We start from the raw sequence: 20,516 nt of genomic DNA, 5'->3' as shown, positions 1-20,516 counted from the left end.
TGGGGCCCCTTGTGGTAGTTTTGGTAAGCCTAAGTGGAGAGAGGTCATAGAAGATATCATGTGGGCCCCTTGACAACCACTTGGCCCCAAGCACCTGCCTAGGTTGCCTGGTGGCATCCTGTTCTGTCTACTGGAAAGAAATATCCATTTCCTGTCAGGTTAGAAAGTAAAATAAAATAACTCTTGCATATTTGTAACGCAAACAGAAATCAACTGTCTCGAATAAAAGTCGTTTATCTGGACCTGGGCATGAAATCTCCCATTGCAGACATGACATGTGCTGCACCCAGGCGGCTTCCTGCTATGTGCTGCACCCAGGCGGCATCCTGCTATGTGCTGCACCCAGGCGGCATCCTGCTATGTGCTGCACCCAGGCGGCATCCTGCTATGTGCTGCACCCAGGCGGCATCCTGCTATGTGCTGCACCCAGGCGACATCCTGCTATGTGCTGCACCCAGGCGGCATCCTGCTATGTGCTGCACCCAGGCGGCATCCTGCAATGTGCTGCACCCAGGCGGCATCCTGCTATGTGCTGCACCCAGGAGGCATCCTGCTATGTGCTGCACCCAGACGGCATCCTGCTATGTGCTGCACCCAGGCGGCATCCTGCTATGTGCTGCACCCAGGCGGCATCCTGCTATGTGCTGCACCCAGGCGGCATCCTGCTATGTGCTGCACCCAGGAGGCATCCTGCTATGTGCTGCACCCAGACGGCATCCTGCTATGTGCTGCACCCAGGCGGCATCCTGCTATGTGCTGCACCCAGGAGGCTTCCTGCTATGTGCTGCACCCAGACGGCATCCTGCTATGTGCTGCACCCAGGCGGCATCCTGCTATGTGCTGCACCCAGACGGCATCCTGCTATGTGCTGCACCCAGGCGGCATCCTGCTATGTGCTGCACCCAGACGGCATCCTGCTATGTGCTGCACCCAGGCGGCATCCTGCTATGTGCTGCACCCAGACGGCATCCTGCTATGTGCTGCACCCAGGCGGCATCCTGCTATGTGCTGCACCCAGACGGCATCCTGCTATGTGCTGCACCCAGACGGCATCCTGCTATGTGCTGCACCCAGGCGGCATCCTGCTATGTGCTGCACCCAGACGGCATTCTGCTATGTGCTGCACCCAGACGGCATCCTGCTATGTGCTGCACCCAGGCGGCATCCTGCTATGTGCTGCACCCAGACGGCATTCTGCTATGTGCTGCACCCAGGCGGCATTCTGCTATGTGCTGCACCCAGACGGCATCCTGCTATGTGCTGCACCCAGGCGGCATCCTGCTATGTGCTGCACCCAGACGGCATTCTGCTATGTGCTGCACCCAGACGGCATTCTGCTATGTGCTGCACCCAGGCGGCATCCTGCTATGTGCTGCACCCAGGCGGCATCCTGCTATGTGCTGCACCCAGGCGGCATCCTGCTATGTGCTGCACCCAGGCGGCATCCTGCTATGTGCTGCACCCAGGCGGCATCCTGCTATGTGCTGCACCCAGGAGGCATCCTGCTATGTGCTGCACCCAGACGGCATCCTGCTATGTGCTGCACCCAGGCGGCATCCTGCTATGTGCTGCACCCAGGAGGCTTCCTGCTATGTGCTGCACCCAGACGGCATCCTGCTATGTGCTGCACCCAGGCGGCTTCCTGCTATGTGCTGCACCCAGGCGGCATCCTGCTATGTGCTGCACCCAGGCGGCATCCTGCTATGTGCTGCACCCAGACGGCATCCTGCTATGTGCTGCACCCAGGCGGCATCCTGCTATGTGCTGCACCCAGACGGCATCCTGCTATGTGCTGCACCCAGACGGCATCCTGCTATGTGCTGCACCCAGACGGCATTCTGCTATGTGCTGCACCCAGGCGGCATCCTGCTATGTGCTGCACCCAGACGGCATTCTGCTATGTGCTGCACCCAGCCGGCATCCTGCTATGTGCTGCACCCAGACGGCATTCTGCTATGTGCTGCACCCAGGCGGCATCCTGCTATGTGCTGCACCCAGACGGCATCCTGCTATGTGCTGCACCCAGGCGGCATCCTGCTATGTGCTGCACGCAGACGGCATCCTGCTATGTGCTGCACGCAGACGGCATCCTGCTATGTGCTGCACCCAGGCGGCATCCTGCTATGTGCTGCACCCAGGAGGCATCCTACTATGCTGCACCCAGGCGGCATCCTGCTATGTGCTGCACCCAGGCGGCATCCTGCTATGTGCTGCACCCAGGCGGCATCCTGCTATGTGCTGCACCCAGGCGGCATCCTGCTATGTGCTGCACCCAGGCGGCCTCCTGCTATGTGCTGCACCCAGGCGGCATCCTGCTATGTGCTGCACCCAGACGGCATCCTGCTATGTGCTGCACCCAGGCGGCATCCTGCTATGTGCTGCACCCAGGCGGCATCCTGCTATGTGCTGCACCCAGGCGGCATCCTGCTATGTGCTGCATTACGTATGCTCATATTCAGAGTTGATATATGTATTTTCCATGAAATAAGACACACTATGACAGGAATGGCAGGTGTCTTGCTCTGCTGCATGTTCCCGGCTGGCATATCCCTGAGTTCTGTGCTGCACTAATGAAATGACATTAAGAGAAAACTCCCCCAGGCGGCCTTCTGCCTGTTACAGAGAGATGTCAGTCTGCTGCAGATGAACTGAACAAATCTTGGTTAAGGAATACATACAGCTGTCTCCTGATTTGTTCTTGTTTCCCAATAGTGGTTGCTTGACGCTGTCCCTCCTTCAGGCGATACATGCGCTGCAGCTTTGCCAGCTCACTGTCCGCTGGAAAAAGAGAAAAAAAACGATAAACAGTAGCAGCTTAGACAAGATGGAAGTCATACGTGGCACCATACAATATACAAGAAGGTACAATAATATTAATAATAATACAATCACACACAGCTTTTTTATTATTTTACAAATATAAGTCATAGCAATGTGAAATCATTTTCCCACACCTTTATTCCTTTACATTAAAGCAGTCCTGAACTGTTTTAAAAGATACGCATCAGCATAATAACCTTTAAAGAAAAACATTTCTTTGTTACAGGTGATACAAATCCAGCAATAAATCTGCACTGTGTCTACTTCCTGCTTCCATGGAAGCAGACATAGGGTTAACATCCTGTGTTTACAAATTAGCTGCTCTGACAGGCTAAACTCTCTAAATACATACAGGCTGCATTTCTCTATGTTTCCCTTCTGTCCTGTGCAAGAGTTCAGGTCCACTTTAAATGGAGAGATTTCACTTTCCACATGATGCCCTTTTTTTCTTTTTCTTTTTTTATATATTTTAAAATCTGACATGGTTTGAACTTGCACTTCCCCATTTTACAAACCCAGACTAGCAGGTCCTTATCAAAGAATGGCATGTTCTGCTCAACTTGTGTTTACACAAAGACTCTTCTAAAAACATAGAAAAAGCACGGATTATTCCACCTTTGGACAGTGGGATGAAAATGTGTTGGTCGCCCTTCCGATAGAATGACACTGTTGTTATATAGTTTGAACTAAGCCTATTTATTTTCAAGAGTGATTTCCAAATGTTCACACCCTTCTAGAGACATTTGTCCCAAAGGTCAGAGTGTGGATCCTTCTTTTTTACATTTAATCTATAACTGTAAAAATATACAGTATTCTTAGTGTAGCAGTGAATCATAGAGCTTTTAGATGATAGAGTAGGCTTCTCTATGCCATTAGACCCTTGGGGTGTGTTCAGCAAAGTACGGTAATGTTGCCATGCACAAGCAGAGCATGGCAATTTTACCAGTATTCCTAACAATTGCGCAATTAGCGTGACCCGCATTTCTAGGTGACAACATTTTTCTAGGCTAAATTGCACCCAGGGCGAGGGTGTAAAAATTGACCCTCCTCTCCCCAACCCCATTCGACTCGAGAACCCATACTACGCCGTCAGTAAAGGTGGTCAGGTTTGGGTGCCTCAGTATAGGTAGCCAGGCATAGGTGTCCCCAGTATCGGTAGCCAGCTGTAGTTGTCCCCCAGTATAGGTAGCCAGCTATTGATGCCCCCAGTGTAGGTTAGCCAGGCATGAGTGCCCCAGTATAGGTAGCCAGTTGTAGGTGCCCCTAGTATAGGTTAGCTAGGTATAGGTGCCGCAAGTATAGGTTAGCTAGGTATAGGTATCACCAGTCTAGCTTAGCTAGGCATAGGTGCCTTCAGTATAGGTAGCTAGGTATAGGTGCCGCCAGTATAGGTTAGCTAGGTATAGGTGCCTTCAGTATAGGTAGCTAGGCATAGTTGCCTTCAGTATAGGTAAACTAGGTATTGGTGTCAACAGTTTAGGTTAGGTGGGTATAGGTGCTTCCAGTAAAGGTAGTTAGGTATAGGTACCTTTAGTATAGATAGCTAGGTATAGGTGCCTTTAATATAGGTAGCTAGGTATAAGTGCCTTCAGTAGAGGTAGCTAGGTATAGGTGCCTTCAGTAGAGGTAGCTAGGTATAGTTTCAGCCAGTATAGATAGCTAGGTATAGGTGACTTCAGTATAGGTAGGTAGGTTCAGCCAGTATAGGTTTGCTAAATATAGGTGCCCCCCCTCTTATAGGTGATGGAGGGGGGAGCCACGGCCTCACTGGGGCCTTACACAGCCAGGGGGAGAGGAGCCAGACTTCTCCCTCCCCGGGGCCCCCTCCGTACTCCCCCCCTCTTTGCAGAGTAAGCGTATCAAGAAGCCTTGTATGCGCAACTCACCTCCCTTCCCGCTCCAATCGCAGATCACTTGTCGCTGGTCTCATCCGTCTGCATAGCTGCTTATATACTCTCTACTTCCTGATTAGCAAGAGAGAGTAAGCAGCTATGCAGACGGATGAGACCAGCGGTAAGTGATCGCCGATTGGGGCGAGAAGGGAGGTGAGTTGCGCATACGAGGCTTCCCACTGCACTTACTCTGCAAAGAGGAGGGGGGCATTGAGAGGGGCCTCGGGGAGAGAGAGGGAGAAGCCAGGCTCCCCTCCCCGCACCTGAGTTCTAGTGAAGCCGCGGCTCCCCCCTACATCACTGCGCCCCCCTCCCTCACATCGCTCAGGGCGGTCGCACGCCTGGCCCACCCCTGGAAATGGGGCTGATCTAGGTAATGTGCACGTTGTCAGGGTAACATGCAGTCTGTACGTGTACCCTGTTACCTAGGTAACATGGGTTGTACTAATTGCGCAACACTCGCTACCTTCCGCTATGTTCACAGTGGTGTGGTGTGGCACAGCATAATGGCTGCTTTGTAACATGGCTTGCTGTAATGGGTGCATTGCGGTATAAAGGCATGTGGCATTGTAACGCACTGTATGCAGTGCAAAACCAATAAAAGCATGTTAACAGTAACAATGAAACATACTTTTCATTGACTGTATGCTTCACTGTATGCCATGCAATGTGCAGATAATGTGCAGTGTCGCTTTCCCCTTGCGTTCCTGATGATAAAAGAAACGCAATGCAATGCATCTCCCACTATGAACCTAACTTTTAGGAACACTGGTACAATTGTTGGGCGCTATGCTGCGCACGCCAACTTTACTGTACTTTGCTGAGTACACTCCTAATGTTACACATTTTGGGTAGCTACTACTACTAGTGCTACTACCATTAGTACAGAATTAGTACTGCAATTAGTACAGAACTAGCCAACCCCACCTTTGCTACATAACACTAACACTTCCCTCACTCCACTAACTACTGATAAAACGGCCACCCCCAGAGTCCACCTCAAAACCTTCTGTCTAGAGCCAGTTGTAGACTTTTTGCTATTTGAGGAAAATTAGTGAGGATGTCCCTGATTTAGAATGATTGCACAGCACCCAACAATTTACTCATTTAAATACTTATTTAATATTCTCACATGACATTCTGCAGCTTAACACAATACCACACTGGCTGTCTGTGAGTCTATGACAAACAAACTGCTCCCCCTCAGCCACTCCATTCCTCCTCACTCATTGTCAGACTCCTCACACAGCACAACAAGCTGCTTTCCCCCAATAATTACCTCTTCACCTTGTTATCCTCTTACTTCTTGTCCTACTCTGACTGCATGTTGTTAGTGTAAACACAGTACAAATATGCTGCCCCCGTAATCTCTGCACCTGATGCAAATGTTTCACCTTGCTTCATAAGAGAAACGGTCCTTTTTCTGTCATGCTGCCCCTACACTTTGGAACTCCCTGCCACACCCAATCAGGAAATCTCCATCCCTGGAAGCACTTAAGTCCAAGCTAAAAAGCCACATGTTAAGTCTGGCATTTATGAACACCTTCCTCTGTAACACAGTCCACCCTGCAACCCTGTATAGACATATCCATGCGCTATGAGTCCTATGAGAGAAAAGCGCTTTACAAATGTAAATATACTGTATATTGTATTATTGTATTGTATTGAACCATCTACGTTAACACACTCACTTAGGAAACTATTTTTTGCTGCCAGAAAATTGATGAAACTTGAATGCTAACCCTTTTCTGTATTTTTAAGAGGATAACATCAGTAAATCAACAACTTGCTTCTCCACGAATGTCAAATTTTGGAACCAATGGAAGTCAACTCCCCTTACAGCCTAAATGCATTTACTTAGTACTTAGTTTACTCTACACGCTAATTCAACAACATAAATGTAAGTTTGAAGGACAAGTTGACCTTCACGCAGCATAAGTTTAAACTCATAATTTTATTGTCTCCCTGAATCATTCCGACTTGCAGGCAAAAACATAAATATGCACCTGATGTGTCGATGCATAATTTATGACTTGATAAATACTGCTACAAGTCTGTAGTACGACCTTACGCCTAATTTATGCTTTTTTCTTCCAGTCATCTCTAGAATAAAAAAGTTTGTTATCATTTCATAGGTATTTTACAATTTCATGTTCAATAAACCGTTCTTTGATGTAAAAGAAAACAAACACTATTCAGAATCGTTGCTACTGTTCAGAGAAGGGCAAATGAGATGCTAATGATTCTTGTATGCAAATTGTATGCAGCTTTGTATTGGACTTATGAAACACACCTCATGCAGATTTGGCTGGCCTAGTTCCAAGGTGCGTGCAGGATTGTGGTATGAAACCCAAAATTACATTTTAGCTCTATAAAATTAGCAAAAAAACAAATATAAAACATAAAAAGACTAGTCTTCTGTAATTTGAAGGCATATTTACACTCCACTGAAGCTAAATGATAACATTGAGGGTAGGGTTATTTCCTATTAGTTTTATGCTAAATTAATTGCTTTAGACCATAGATGAAATTTGAGTTTCATCCCACTGTAAATGCAAACTAAAAACTTACCTCTTTAAGCAAGTAAATAGACTGAACTGAGTCACTTACTAACTACCATTGTTTCCTCCTAATACTCAAAGTGCCAGAGCTGCAGCCACTAGGGCGCACTTTATAGGCAGCAGCAGTAGGGAGTCTTGTCCAAGGTCTCCTACGCAATAGTTGCTGACTTACTGAACAGGAAGAGCCGAGATTCAAACCCAGGTCTCCTGTGTAAGAGGCAGAGCTCTTAACCATTACACAATCTAGTCACTACCATCCAAACTTGTTATGCAGATTGAGAGTGTTCAAATTACTCATCTGAAGGTATGTCTTTAAAATGTCTGGATGATGATAGTAAAGTAGCTTTGTATGTTGATGACAATTGATGTTGAAGCCCCTACCACCTAGTTTGACAAATAAAGCCAGTCTCAAACCTCTTGCAAACCAGTTTTCTTCTTTTCAGGATGTTACTGGTGGTTTGTGTCACAAACTCCAAAGTAGAAAGTGGAGGAGTGTGAAGTAAAGTTCAGTGTATATACAGTATCATCTCATTATACTAAACTCCAAGGGACCAGGGAAAGTGGTTTACTATATGAGAAGTTTAATATATATCAGAAATGGTCCTAGAAATGGCCCCTCATGCAACTCTGTCCTCCCATTACAGTACAATCACTTGCACATTTGGTGGACTGCAAGGTTAAGTATAGCTTAGGGCTGCATAGCCAGGCTGGATTAATTGCAGGTACAGTATCCAGGGCTCCTTAAAAATTGCAGCCATCATTGAATAGAGGCAGCCACTCGCTTCCTGTGAGTGGTTCCGATACCTCTGCGGACGGGACTTAGTACTCTCCTCTCTACTCCTTAGTTTTCCAGCGAGATGGTCTACTCTGATCTGCACTACAAATGAAAGTAGCCTGTACTGTGCTCTACACGCTACCAGGAGTGTTATTGCTGTCAAGAGAAGAGATACCCGGGAGCAGGGCCGGATTTACCATAAGGCATTGTAGGCACATGCCTACAGGCGCCTGATGATGAAAAGGCGGCTCACTCTCCTCCCTGAGCGCCTCCCTCACTACTTCCCTATGCAGAGTCCTGAATGGAGTGGAGTGTAAATGAGAGGTTACTCACCCTGCACTCAGCATTCCACTGATGAGATCTCCCTTCAGTCATGGGCACCTCAGCTACCAATACTTACTACAAAGGTTCCTCAGGCTACCTAATACTAAGGGGCACCTGTAGCTACCTATGATGGGCAAGGGAAGTAAGGGAGAAGTGACAGTTTGGCCAGCCAGCACACTTGCGGTGCAGTTTGGTGAGGATTTGTAGGTTCATCGGGGGCAAAGTCTAGGGTGCCAGGACATCTGTGCCTATAGGCTTCTGTGAGGTAAATCCGGACCTGCCTGAGAGTGTGTAAAATCCCGTGGGAGGACTGTGACAATACTTTTATCAGTGATCATGTTTGCCATAAAAGAAGTTTTATTATATCCGGGTTTACTATACCATGCGTTGCTCCCAAAGACTTATAATAGAGATTGGCCGGGACCTGGATATGTAGTTTACAATACACAAATGTTTACTATACCCAAGTTTATTATAACAAGATTATACTGTAGAAGATCTATTAAGGAATTATGCTTAAAGCAGAATATAACCCAGCTTTTCAACTTTGCTCTAAAACATTATTTACAGCATATTATATGCCACCAGCATTTTTTTTTACTAGACCAGCATTGGAAGGGTGACACACAGGGCTTTAAAGTGCCGTGGAGAGAACTGCTCCCTGCAGCCGAAGTTTAGATAGATACATTTAAGTAAACAGAATGTAACAAGTGAGGAATGTTACACACTCTTTAGCTGTCCACCAGCTATTGCACAGTCAGAGAGAGTGAGTCACATTCCACACTTGTTACATTCTGTTTACTTAAATGTGTCTATCTAAACTTCAGCTGCGGGAGCAGTTCTCTCCACAGAACTTTAAAGCTCTGTGTGTAACCCTTCCAATGCTGGTCTAGTAAAAAAAAAAATGCTGGTTGCATATAATATGCTGTAAATAATGTTTTAGAGCAAATTTGAAATGCAGGGTTATATTCCGCTTTAAATATTTACTGGCCTCCTTTTATAAGTACTTAGAGCATTTCTTTTATCTGGAGAGTATAAACTGTAAACCTGGTTAGTTTAGTATGTACGCATCCCGAGAGTCAGAGTTTTATTCTCCTCTGCGCATTTCTGGCTGTGAGTACTCGGGTGAAAGGTTCATTGGTGCCACTATAAGGAAAGTGAGATGTTTGCATAGAACCATTATCTGAAACGGCAAGCTGGCTGTCTTGCACTATTTTTATAGATCTTTTATTCATTTTAACAGGCGAAAGTTGCCACGTACTTGGGCCACACGCCAGAGCTCCTGACAAAACAGTGTTTGTTTATTATTTTTTGTACTTTAGAATTGTTGGTTCTTTTCAGGAAATGAGAATGTGATGGAAATTGGAATATATTCACCTGAAAATGGCTAGATGTGTACATCACTGGCAGCAGCTATACAGCAGAACTTAAGATGAATGAATTCAAAGTTGAACTCTTACCAGAGCTCTTTTCTTCTATTTTGGAATAATACAGGTGGGGAGGGGTGAAGTGGTAATGAGTGTGCATTGTTTATAAGCCAGAATAGGATATTCACACTGAAAGGGATGAGCGGTACTGACAATATAAAATGCATTTGTTATGTGCCATTAATCATTTCTCTGTGGCTCCGCCCCTTTATCATGAAACTGCTGCTGCTGATCCTCTTCTGTTATTTGGCCCCATGTTTCTCTCTATATGATGCCTTCCTAAAAATGGCTAACATGTAATGGGGTGCCCACTCTCAGCAGAAGTGCAGATCGCAGAGTAGAAGCGAAGCAGGCAATTTGGGAGCCCTCATTGATAATATTTCTATAGGCGCCTATGGTGGCGCTCGAGAATTTTTTTTTTCCTTGTGGCAGGGTTGGCGGCAATTGGCTGGGGGGAGGGGGGATTTGAGGAGAGGAGTGGGAGGGGGCGTTATGGTTAGGTGTCAGGAAGAAAATTTGTGCAGGAGGAGGTTAAGGTTAGGTGTCGGTTAGGGTGTTTGTGCGGCTCAGGGGCTAGCGTTAGGCATCAGGTAGGAAGTTGGAGGGGAGGGTTACGGTAATGCTGGGTACACACTATGAGATTTTCTGGTCAATTTCCTGTCAGATCGATTATTTCCAACATGTTTGAATTGCTTTCCTATCGATTTCCGAGCATTTTCCAATCGATTTCCGTTCACTTATATAGGAAATCGATCAGAAAATCGATCGGAAAGAAAATCGAACATGTTGGAAATAATTGATCTGACAGTAAATCGACCAGAAAATCTCATAGTGTGTACCCAGCATTAGGCATCAGGTAGGAAGTCTGTGCGTGGGGGGGGGGGTAGATTTAGGCGTCAGTTAGGAAGTCTGAGTGTGTGTGGTGGGGGGTTTAGGATTAGGGATCAGGTAGGAAGTCTGTGCGTGGGGGGGGGGGGGGGGGTTAGGGCTAGGCATCAGGTAGGAAGTCTGTGCGTGGGGGGGGGGGGGGTTAGGCATCAGGTAGGAAGTCTGTGCGTGGGGGGGGTTAGGGTTAGGTATCAGGTAGGAAGTCTGTGTGTGTGTGTGTGTGTGGGGGGGGGGGTTAGGTATCAGGTAGGAAGTCTGTGCGTGGGGGGTGGTGGTTAGGGCTAGGTATCAGGTAGGAAGTCTGTGCATGTGTGTGTGTGGGGGTGTTAGGGTTAGGCATCTGGTAGGAAGTCTGTGCGTGGGGGGAGGTGGTTAGGGCTAGGCATCAGGTAGGAAGTCTCTGTGTGTGTGTGTGTGTGGGGGGGTGTTAGGGTTAGGCATCAGGTAGAAAGTCTGCGCGTGTGTGTGTGTGTGTGTGGGGGGGGTGTTAGGGTTAGGCATCAGGTAGGAAGTCTGTGCGTGTGTGTGTGTGTGGGGGGGGGGAGGGTTAGGGTTAGGCATCAGGTAGGAAGTCTGTGTGTGGGAGGTGGTGGGTAGGGTTAGGCATCAGTTGGTGTGTTGTGCAGGGGGGGGTTAGGGCTAGGTGTCAGTTAGGGTGTTTGTGTGGAGGGAAGTTTAGGGTTAGGCATCAGGTAGAAAGTTTGTCCCGGGGAGGTTAAGTTTAGGCGTCAGGGTGTTTGTGTTGGGCAGGGGCTTAGGGCCCGTTTCCACTAGTAAGTGATGCGAATGCGGCTACGTAGCCGCATCACATCACTTCTGCCGCCGGCCGCATCACTTCCGCATCTCCCGATGCGGAAGTCCATGGAGGAGATGGGATGCGGCTGCAGGAGGATGCGGCCGTGCGAAAATCTGCAGCATGCTGCAGATTTTCGGATCGCTCCGTACAACATGCACGCAGTGGAAACTCTTCCACTGGAGTGCATGTGTTTCAGCACACCCGCGGTGCGATGCGCTATGTAGCCGCATCGCACTGCTCCTAGTGGAAACGGGCCCTTAGGGTTCGGCATCAGGTCAGTTAGGGTTTTCATGCGGGGGGAGGGGTGGTTAGGGTTGGACATCAGGTAGAAAGTTTGTGCGTGGGAAGGGGGTTTAGGGTTAGGCGTCTGGGGGAGGGATCTGTGTGAGAGTAGAATTAAGTTTAGCCATAGTAAAATATCAGTATTTAATACTGATATTTTGCACTTAAATAGTAAGATATCGGTATTAATTACCAATATTTTACTATCGGGATTACTGGCCACCCATATTTCCATGGGCCTGAAGGCATTACACTTCCAGCGGCCCCCTACTGTGTTCCACACAGAACATGGAAGGGGACACACATGGGACCCAAGACTCAGTTGGCAACATGTGGCACACACCATAAGGATGTTCCAATGCAGCCTTACCGTTTTGTTTATTTTTGCAAGTGGGTATAAACCCTCTTTAAAATCTCAGTCGGTTTTAGATTACTTGCTCTGTTCCGTTTTTAAATCTGTCACTTTCCTAACTTTCTAAAACTAACAGCAGCAGATGCCGACACGCTTTGGCACATCTGGGGGGATAGCCCTGGGGCTCACCAATCCATCCATTACATGGCACAACAAAGCAATCATGCGCAATCACTGCAATCATGTATTAGTTTATTTACAGTCACCCCACTAGATGTCAGTGTGACTCAGGTAAACGTTGAAATATTCTATCTCCTAACTGAAGACAATTAAAAAATGATAACCCAGGTATGCTCCATTTTCCACACACTGCGCATGCAAATGGGAACCGCATTGCACGCCCTCAGCACAGCTGCTACATAAACAATGCATGCATGCTTGCCAGACAAAGCATAAGGAAAATATACACAAGCATTTTCTGATTACTTTCAGTGGAGCCATGGCAGCTTCTGATATTCAGGCTGGGTTCACATATGACACAGTTTGAAAAAGTAGCGTTTTAGGATGGTGCGTTTGCAATTTTCTATTGCGCTTTTACTGCGTTTGTGGTGCGTTTTGTGTTTTTTTACGCAGGCGCGTTTTGCATGCTTTTTAATGCGTTTGCGGTTCACTAATGGAAACCGCATATGCGTTTTGTATGCATTTTTTTATATAAATTTATGCAAATCACTAGGAAGACAACAGAAAGCGTAAAAACAGTGAAAGCGGAAACAATCAGAGATCTTATTTTTTAATCAATAATGCATTATAAAACGCATGCAAAACACTATGCATATGCGTTACCATAGACTTTCATTATGTGCGTTTTGGCAGCCATCCCGAATAATGTGCAACATATGCAACGTTTGCGAATTGCAAAAACGCAGTGCAATGCAGCTTCTTCTGCTTCCCATAGGCTAACATTGCTGCATAAAACACAGCGTTTTACGCTACGCTAGCGTTTCTGCTATGTGTGCACCCAGCCTTAGTAGTCTGCAGTCCCTGCACCTGGTGGTCACACTGCCATCCAGACAGGATGAAGTGGCATCCCACCCAGTGACTACATAAGCCAAAGGACTACAGACTGCAAATATGGCCCTGAGAATGGTGGAACACTCAGGACAGATCCAGAAATTATTATGTGTTTGGTCAGCCAGCATCTCATCTGGGCAGTCTGTTGGGCTGTGCTGAACTCCATGCTGTGTAAGAAGCCGGGAAAACCGTAATATCCCAAGAAAAAAAAAACACCTATGTAAGTAGATAAATACTTGTTCTACTTACATAACATATGTATTGTACTGTCCGCATTTTGATTTCAGTGAAAATTATATAGTAATTACAGAGAAGTCCATCTTTACTGCCTCTGACTAAAGCCAATCCTGATGTAATTTACTACCTTACTCTTTTTTTTTCCTGCTAGAAATGGTGTATACATTGCCAGCCCTCCCCACTGAGCTCTGTAGGAAGGAACTGCACAGTCATATCTAGCTTGCTTTGTAAACACACGTGAGCACAGCATACATTGTATTTCAGCAGCTTCTACAGAAGGGTGAGGTGTATTTCCCTTCTCAGCCTCATGTCACACTGAACTGCCCTCAGCCAATTAGTGAGGAGCAGGAATGTGGGAGGGGAGATAACAAGTTTCCCTTTCCCCAGCAATGATCCAGAATAGAGCCAGGCTGACTGAGATAAGATTCATTACAGCAGACACATTTATGATTATATTGGAATGCTTGTTGCAATGCAGACTGCATGCAGACCACATAATAAACACAGAAGATTGGGTGAATGAAATTTCTTTTTATGGCTGACACTCCCGCTTTAAGAGATAGGCAATGTTTTACTCAATACAATGAAGACTGCAGCAGACTATTAGGAAAAGCAGACATACTCTATGTACAGTAATTGGAAACAGCAGAACACATACAGATGGAGCCAGCAGTATTCAACTTTAATAAAAGTCCCTGTGAGTAGTGTGTGCTTTCATCTTCTGCAGAGGAATCAGTCAGAGCATACGTAAGTAGTAAATGCATAGCTGAAGGAATTTATATTGGGCTATTATGTGATCGCTTACTGCACATCATACAGAAGAAATGTACTGACCAAGCTTTGCTTCCAAATCAGTTTGTTTTTAACCTATTGAGGACCAATGGTGTAGATTCTACGGCGCACTTGTGGCCACAAAACTCTGATGCTGCGTACGATCTACGTCATCTGCCTTTTCCACTCCCGACGCGATCGTGCGCACCTGAGAGGGGAGATTAAGCTGTCATATGACAGCTGACATCTCCCCTCAGTGATCAGGAGCCATCGCGTATGGCTTCTGATCACGTGATCACTACGATCGCCGGCGGATCGTAGTGATCACCATTAGCGATGTGGAGGTGGGGATCCACTCACCTCCCTGCCGTTCCTACAATGATCGGCGCCCCCCTCTCGCCGGACATCGCCGCTTGCTCTGACGTAAGTCCCGGGTCGCGGCTTGATGATGTAATCAAGCCGCGACCCGGAACTTAGCGGCAGTACGAGTGTAGATGCAGGCGAGAGCGGAGGTGTCCCCAGCTGCTCATCGCTGGAGCCTGGGAGGTGAGTACAGGCTGCCAGCTACAGGGGGGACACATGGCTACAGGGGGGTGGCGCCAAATCTACCTGCCAACAGTAGGGATCCGGCTGACTGACCCCCCCAAATGCACCCCCCCCCCCCCCATGAAAAAACTCCTGGTCCTTAAGGGGGGTAGGTAGCCGGTCCTCAAAAGGTGAAAGTAAACCCGAGGTAAAAGCTGCAACTAAAAAACAGATAATTACCTATAAAAAGAGAAGCCTCTGGTTCATTCAAAGGCTTCCAATGTCCTCCTCACCTCTACTACCGCTGCCGTGGACCCTCTGGAGCGCAGTGAGTACGGCCATGCCTGCCCAGCAGAAAAGAACCACTCATGGAAGAGTGTAGTGTGGATACAGAGCAGCCAAAAGGATAAAAGTATCTAAAAAGTTTAAAACAAGAGGAGGCAGTGGTGGACTTACCTCCTCCAAACAGATGCAAAAACTGCTAATGTGTTTGTCAAATAGAATAAATGTATTTACATACGCCAGGGGACAATGAAACGCGTTTTGCAGGTTTGATCCCGCTTCATCAGGCAATAACAATGGAGTAATAGCATATGTGGTCAGTAGAAGAGCCAGGCACCTCTGAGATTGTGCTTGCAGCTAGACAAAGAAGCATACTACTTAGATACAGTGGCCTGTAGCTGCTTGTAGCCCATTCGGACATGTGATTTTAATTGCATGTTTCTGCAATAAAGAGCTTTTTCTTCCTGAAGTGGTGCTGCTGACATCTGTTCTTGCCTGAACCAGCATATGCAGATCAGGTGTTTCTGACATTATTGTCAGATTTGACGAGATTATCTGCATGCTTGTTCCTGGTGTTATTCAGACACTCTACTGTAGATCAGCAGGGCTGCCAGGCAACTGGCATTGTTTAAAAGGAAATAAATATTGCAGCCCCCACATTCTTCTCACTACAGTTGTCCTTTAAAGTGAACCAGAGACGAAGCACACATGTATTTTACAATATATATCAGTGGGAACATTAAAGAAAACACCTACCCTGCTCTCTGTTTCATTTTTCTCTGCTCAGCCTGCTTGTTATCAGCCCTGGTAAAATCCCCCACTGAACATTCAGTCTGGCTTTGCTCAGGAATCATTATAGCTGAGTCATTATAGCAGAGCCAGAAGGGGGCAGGCTTGGGTTTGAAAAGACATCAGAGAAGACAGACTCAGCTATAATGATTCCTGAGCAAAGCCAGACTGAATGCTCAGTCGGGGATTTTATCAGGGCTGGTAACAAGCAGGCTGAGCAGTGAAAAATGAAACAGAGAGCAGGGTAGGTGTTTTCTCTAATGTTCCCACTGATATATATGGTAAAATACATGAGGGTGCTTCGTCTCTGGTTCACTTTAAAGGGAACCAGAGACGAAGCATATTAAAAAATAGTAAAATATGTCATACATACCTGGGGCTTCCTCCAGCCCCATAAGCCTGGATCGCTCCCACGCCAGCGTCCTCCGCTGCCTCTATCGCTGGTACCGGGTCCCATCACTTCCGCCGGATGCGACCAGTTGACCGCTTGCACAGGGGCTCCCTCCTGCTTTGTACGCATGCGCCTGCGCAGTACGGAGGGAGCGCACTGCGCTTGCGTCGACTGGGCGAAATTACGGGACCCGGTGCCGGCGGATAGAGGCAGTGAAGGACGGCGCATGGGAGCGATCCAGGCTGATGGGGCTGGAGGAAGCCCCAGGTATGTATAAAACTGGTAGGTAGTTCGTCTCTTTAAGCCTCATTCAATTTTACGTTATATAATAATAAAGATGCATACCCATTCCTTCCATGTCCATGTCGCTGCTATCCGTGCGGATACTGGAAGCTGACCGTCTCAGAGGCATCCTGCAGACAGGAAAAACAAGGAAGAGTTAGTATCGGGAGCAGCTGTGAGGGCAGTATGACTGTTTTCATAGATCTACAACCCCTTAAAGGGAACCTAAACTGAGAAGGATATGGATTTTTCCTTTTAAAATAATACCAGTTGCCTGACTCTCTTGCTGATCCTGTGTCTCTAATGCTTTCAGCCACAGCCCCTGAACTTAGAAGGAAATGATCGCTTTGGAACAGGTGCTCTGGCTGAAGTCAGACTGGATTAGCTGCATGCTTGTTTCAGGTCTGTGATTCAGACACTACTGCAACTAAAGAGATCAGCCGGACAGCCAGGCAAAGGAAACTTCTATATCCCTCTCAGTTTAGGTTCCCTCAAAATAGCACCTGCCACCTATACTGTATATAAGGTATGCACTATAAACAAATACTGAATTCATAACATAAATATTTTATTGTTTTTGCCAAATGTTGTTCTGATGCTGGGTCCCTCATCATATTGTGGCCATATTTCCAGTCATGGACTAGTGCATCTAGACATGTAAGAACTAGACATGTAAGTACTAGACATGTAAGGTCCATGCCCAGTAGAATGAAGCTGCTCCTGACCAGCTAGCACACTTACCTTGTCGTGTTGTGCCGGAAGTGCCCGATCGGCCTCCGAGTCGACGCAAAGTCAACAGCGCCTTACTGTCGGATTTCCAGCGGCAATGCAGTGGCGGAAGTAATGTAAGTCAATGGGCGACGCAGGAAATTTAAACATGTTGGCGGCGACGGGAATATGACGAGGAAATCTGGGAATCCCGGTGATGTACTTCCTGTCCAGCAACGAGTACGTCCATTGCAATAATATACCTATGGAGCTATCACACTGATTGTGGTGCGGCATGCTGTGGCAGATTCCATCAGGGATAATGTGCTGAATGGAGCGCTGCGTAATATGTTGGCGCTTTATAGATACAATAAATAAATGCAGTGCGGTGCAGGATTGGCAGATGTGCGCGTTTACAGTGGCAGTGAAGCATACTGCTAATAGTACAGCATGCTTCACCACATCGGTAACCTACGATGTGAGATTTCAGCATCGATGTAAGATTGCCTAGTGTCGCAAAGCCACATGTATAGTGTGAAAGGAGCCTGAGGGCCGTTTTCCACTACACTGCATTTTGCGATCTGATTCTGATCGCTGATTGATTGCAAAACACAGGGTACAGTAACACTAAGGGCCTGATCCCACTAACGCAGTTGTGTCCGCTTTTCAGTTACACATCAATGTTACAGATGCTGAAAAGCGGACACAACTGCACACAACTGCGCACAACTGCGTTAGTGGGCTTAGGCCCTACCAGAAACGTAATCAGCCATTTCTATTAGTGGAATCCGATTGTGTCGCAATTTTTTCCAGAGCACAATCGTCCTGTTGCGTTACTGAGTATAGTAGCTCAATCACATTAGTGGCGATTATCCTGAAATATGATCGCATAGAAGCGTGATTGCGATCGCGTTTCATAGTGGAAACGAGCCCTGAATAGTGGAAACGAGCCCTGAATCTAAGTGGCTGAATGCATCAGAAAATCAGTCAATTGTACATTGTAGTTCTATGTTTCATACATTCGCCTCATCAAACAATAGCATCTTTATGTCTGTAGTCGGAATAGCTAATCAATACCTGCTAAATCTGTGACCTGATTTATCCCAAATGCTTTGATTTTCTGAAACCTGGCTCCTAAACATATAAGTGCAGTATGTGGCTGGGTTACTGCTGACATGTCTGATTTGCTGATAATAAATGATTTATTACTATAGAAGAAAGTTGCTTATTTTTAGATCCTACATACTATTCAAGACAATATATTGTAAACTCTCAAATGAAAACTTGCACATAGTTACAAGCTGTTTCCCCTGGTGACTAATATATACCTGATAGTGGAAGTGGTGGTGAGTGTGCAGAAAGTTTCCTGGCTGTGGTTAGTGGGCAGCCTGGGGAGATTTCAGTGATATCTGGCCGAGCAGTCACTGCAGAGTGTTGTTAGTGTTGCCATGGTTGGAGATGGTATCCAGGAAGCTGCAGTGAGTGAAAGTCTCCCCTCCTACCACAGTGTTCTCTCCTCTGCTCGTTTCTAAGCAAACAGTGACTGTACCATCTGCGCACACACAGGGGGGAGTGACTCGCTGCAGAGCCGCCTGAGGCGGACTTGCTTCTGCTTCTCCCTTGTTGTGGGGGGAGAGAGGCAGCGCAAATTACAATGACATATGAAATCAAATGTTTACAAACGTATTAACTTTGAAACATATCTGGGTGGCAGATCTTTTACAGTATGATTCATTTACATGTGGTGTTATTGAAGCAGTTAGCATACCTTTGTGATGTGCATTGTGCATGAGGTTAAAACAAACCATTAGTGGATTTAAGATTGCTTCTCTTACTAGTTTACAGAGGCAGAGTTTGTAGTTAGGATTTAAAATGTAAAGCTACTTAAAGGACAACTGAAGCATGAGGTATCTGGAGACTGCCATATTTATTTCCTTTTAAAGGAGTCATCAGGGGAAAACTTAATAAAATAAGTGCTACTTACCGCCGGGGGCTTCCTCCAGCCCCAAGCTCCCAGCATGTCCCTCGCCGCAGCACTCCCCGCAGCCGTACGTCGCAGCTCCGTCCCGGTCCCCAGAGATGACGTCAGGGTCGGCCTGTACTGCGCCTTCGCGAATGGCACTGTCAATCACCGGCACGTGGGCCGGAGCGGACTGCGCAGGAACAGTAGTTCTGCGCCTGCGCAGTCCGCTCCGACCCACGTGCCGGTGATTGACAGCGCCGCTCGCGCAGGTGCAGTACAGGCCGACCCTGACGTCATCTCTGGGGACCGGGACGGAGCTGCGACGTACGGCTGCGGGGAGTGCTGCGGCGAGGGACATGCTGGGAGCTTGGGGCTGGAGGAAGCCCCCGGTAACTAGCACTTATTTTATTAAGTTTCGCTGATGACTCCTTTAAGTACACTGACCATATAGGAGGACACAATGTGTCCTATGTGGTCAGGGTAAGGACTGGCTGTTCCAATGTCACTTGTCTGTGTCCTCCTATGATCAGTGTAATGATTGGTTGTTCCTGTGTCCCCCTATGTGGTCATTGTATTTAAAAAACAATACCAGTTGCCTGGCAGCCCTGCTGATCTATTTGGCTGCAGTAGTTTCTGAATCACACCTCAGTAGCAAGCATGCAGCTAATCTTGTCAGATCTGACAATAATGTCAGAAACACCTGATCTGCTGCCTGCTTGTTCTGGGTGTATGGCTAAAAGTATTAGAGGCAGAGTAGGATAGCCAGGCAACTGGTATGGCTTAAAAGGAAATAAATATGGCAGCCTCCATATACCTCTCACTTCAGTTGCCATTTAAAGGACACCTGAAATGAGAGGTATGGAGGCTGCCATATTTATTTCCTTTAAAACAATCCAAAATACCTGACTGTCCTGTTAATCCTCTGCTTCTAAAGCTGGCCACACATTTATAGATTTCTGCCCAATGTTCCAAAGCAATCAATTCCTTCTCAATCGATTCCTTTCAGAAATGATTCCAACCACACACTGCACATCAATTTTCAATAGATGCGAGCTAGGAATCTGCGCCTGCACAGAATGCTCTTGGCAAGGGGCATTTAAAGTGTACCTCTCTGGTACACTTTAAAGTCAATGGGAATAGTTTTTTTTTTTTTTAAGCCAGATACTTACCTAAGGCCCTGGTTCCTGAGCCTTCCCTCTCCTCTCCCTGTCCCCTCGTTGCACTGGCAGCCCCTGTTTATGAATCCCCCACTGTGGAAGACTTCAGAAGTCTTTGGGAGCTGAGTCCTCCCGAAGACAGACGGCTCCATACTGTCCATGCGCGAGAGAGGGCGCTCATGCGCCTTAGGCAGGTTCGGGTGGGATTACAGCTGTCCAGGAT

At 47.0% G+C, this 20,516-nt stretch overlaps 1 protein-coding gene across 1 annotated transcript in view; it reads right to left on the bottom strand.

Annotated features, from left to right (window-relative positions):
* ODAD1 (outer dynein arm docking complex subunit 1) overlaps positions 1–18,658 on the bottom strand; it is a 147,492-nt gene extending 128,834 nt beyond the window's left edge. The window contains exons 1-3 of the mRNA XM_068242978.1: positions 18,502–18,658; positions 16,529–16,596; positions 2,679–2,778 (exon numbers count right to left, since the gene is read on the bottom strand). Coding sequence (XP_068099079.1) covers positions 2,679–2,778; positions 16,529–16,595 — 167 coding nt within the window. The 5' untranslated portion in view covers position 16,596; positions 18,502–18,658. The remainder of the gene's footprint in view (positions 1–2,678; positions 2,779–16,528; positions 16,597–18,501) is intronic.
* Between the last annotated feature and the right edge of the window lie 1,858 nt (positions 18,659–20,516).

Source organism: Hyperolius riggenbachi, chromosome 6, assembly GCF_040937935.1.
Source record: "Hyperolius riggenbachi isolate aHypRig1 chromosome 6, aHypRig1.pri, whole genome shotgun sequence".
Lineage (NCBI taxonomy): Eukaryota > Metazoa > Chordata > Amphibia > Anura > Hyperoliidae > Hyperolius > Hyperolius riggenbachi.
This window is presented reverse-complemented; position numbering and strand designations above follow the sequence as displayed.